The 2691-nt window shown below is 46.0% G+C and overlaps 1 protein-coding gene across 1 annotated transcript; it reads left to right on the top strand.

Moving 5' to 3' along the window:
- Positions 1–245: 245 nt before the first annotated feature.
- LOC110800445 (uncharacterized) lies at positions 246–1175 on the top strand. The gene has a single exon (XM_022005748.2). The coding sequence runs from the start codon at positions 246–248 to the stop codon at positions 1173–1175; it is 930 nt and encodes a 309-aa protein (XP_021861440.2).
- The last annotated feature ends 1516 nt before the right edge of the window (positions 1176–2691 follow it).

Raw genomic sequence — 2691 nt, 5'->3', positions numbered from 1 at the left:
AAAAATATGCAGTGCGTCCAAGGATGGAAAGGCTGGTGAAGCGATGGACTCCTCACGGCAGAAAGAGAAGATAGACAGGAAAGTCCCACGAGTAAATGGTACTTGGGCTCTTTCAAAAGAACATGATACCAATTCTCCCGGGCAGAAGAGAAGACGTCCACAACAGAGAGAATATTTTGAATACAATACAGACCTTCTCACAATCCTAGTGGACGTGGGGGTTCGACCTAGAACGGCCCTTTCCCATGAAATCTCCTGCTGAGAGTCGAGATCCTAAGCTGTATTGCCAGTTCCATGAAGATATAGGACATGACACCAAGGATTGCAGAAGCCTGAAGAGAGCCCTGGACAGCCTAGCCTCCAAGGGGCACCTGAAGAACTACTTGCAAAGAAGCACTCACGGCAGGGGAAAAAATCAGTACAAGAAAAAAAGGTCACCTGTCTCAGCTACAGAAGGAAATCACAGCGAATGGGGATGTGTAGCCGTCATATTAGGAGGACAAGCTGCTGGGGGGCCCACAATGAGGGGACAGAAATATTATTCCCTCCGTCTAGGTCAGGTAATGTTATCGGGGAAATCACCGGTGGACCCATTCCCTCGGATAGAAATATGTGAATCGGATGGTGGACGTGTAGCCACCCCACATGACGACCCTCTCGTGGTCGAGATCAAAATCTCTAACATGAGGGTAAAGCGCTTCTTGATAGATACAAGAAGTTCATCTGATATAATGAGCATGGAGTGCCTGAGCCGCCTAGATCATGACCCTAAAACCATAGAGAGCATCCACTACCCTATCATTGGCTTTGGAGGAAGCATCATACATCCAGTAGGCGTCATCAACTTTCCAGTTCGGCTTGGAGGACGTAAATATGGACGAAAGATGGGGGTAGACTTCCTAATCGTCAAAGATTTGATGGCCTACAACGTCATTTTGGGACGTCCCACCTTGAACAAGATTAAGGCAGTGGTCGTCACCCATCTCATGCTCCTGAAGTATGTGTGTGACGATGGGGCAATAGGGACTATACACGGAGATCAACAACAAGCAAGAGACTGCTACCTCACAACTCTTAACCCATCGCATGGAGGAAAGACCCGGCCGGGACCAAAGGCAAGAGAAAATATGAAGAAGAACCACCAACTGCCAGCGAGAATATCCCAGTTAAAATAGAGAAAAGTGGACGAAGAATAGAATTTGAATAGACTAGTCAGAATACTTTATGTAATATGAGCCTACAAAATGGCCTATCAATTGTGTTAGAGCCAACAAAACGGCCTGTAACGCGCGCCTATAAAACGGCCAATCTACTTTCGCTGCTTTGCTAAATATTAACTTTATGATAATATTCTTCCCATCAAAAACTCTGATAACCTTATGGCCCAACAAAGCCACTCATAGAATGAAGAACTCAAAATCATATAACAAATGCAAGAAAGTTACTCAATCAAAGAAGTCACTCCACATTGACGACCTCCAACTTGGTGGCGTCACAAGTGGCTAATGGAACGACGACCTTAGAAGTGGCCTAAATTAATTAGCAATATTAAAGGCGTAAAAACGCAAAAAAGACTCAACAAAGCAGTCATTCAATATGGACGCCCTCTCCGTTGAAGGCGTCACAAAAGATGATCGGTTGACGGCCTGAGGAGTTGCCTAAATTAGCGCCCCAAATTAGGCTGATCACCTAAAACACTGGGGTCACCGTCCACAATTTGGCAAGAAAGAATGTTCCTGAAAAAGTCAGTATGAAACTGAGATAGAATAAAAACATAAGTGCGCAGAAGGCACAAAATATTCATACATGCGCACAAGGCGCAACAAACCCAAATAAAATAATGCCCAAAGGCATCAATGTTATTACAAGCGCCTACGGCGCCACAGAAATCAGCACTAAAGTACAGCAGTCTACGGATGAGGGGCCGTCGAGCTTCCGTCCTGGACGTCTTGATCTTCGGGAGAGTTTACCTCCTCTTCCTCCGCGTCCTCATCTCCCCCCTCAATAAAAAACTCGGGGGGATACAGTCCAAGGCGCTGAGCGGCCGAGACGGCCATCTGGTACAAAATCCGGCGTCTAAACCAGGAATTTTTTTTTTGTAGACACCTAAATCGTGTCTCCCCATTGGGATGATGACAATACCATTATCCTTATTAGGCTGTTGGAGCAACTCCGTGCGGAAGTCCCAATTGCTAAGAACATTTCCAAAATCCAAGAGCCAAAATCCAATCCCCGAGGCCTTTCCCATTCCGGAACTCGGTACAAAATACAATTTCAATAAATCAATTTCAAAATCCAAGTACAATCTCACCCAATGGACTATCCCATTGGTTTTACAAGGCCTTTTCCAGTCGAAATGACATTAAGCAACCCAAATTCGGGCGCCGACCCACAACACCGAGCAAGCCGGGCCTCGTCCCGTAAATTCAAATTCAAAAACCCAAAACGGCTTATTTTAAGATGCAAACCAAGCCTCAATCCCCAAGAAATCACTACGTGCCAACTTTGTACAATTCGTACAAAGGTACACCATTACAAGCCAAAAGCAAGGACGACATCTTTCGTCCTTGTTTGGCAGCTTCTGCGCCACGTCAGCAGTGCATGGCGCTGGCAGCTGCGCTGGACGCTGGCGTGGGCTGGCGTTTAGCAGCAAATTTTCCTATTTAAACCCCTAATTCTGAGCATTATGGG

This window comes from Spinacia oleracea, chromosome 1, assembly GCF_020520425.1.
Source record: "Spinacia oleracea cultivar Varoflay chromosome 1, BTI_SOV_V1, whole genome shotgun sequence".
In the NCBI taxonomy this organism is placed as follows: Eukaryota; Viridiplantae; Streptophyta; class Magnoliopsida; order Caryophyllales; family Amaranthaceae; genus Spinacia; species Spinacia oleracea.
This window is presented reverse-complemented; position numbering and strand designations above follow the sequence as displayed.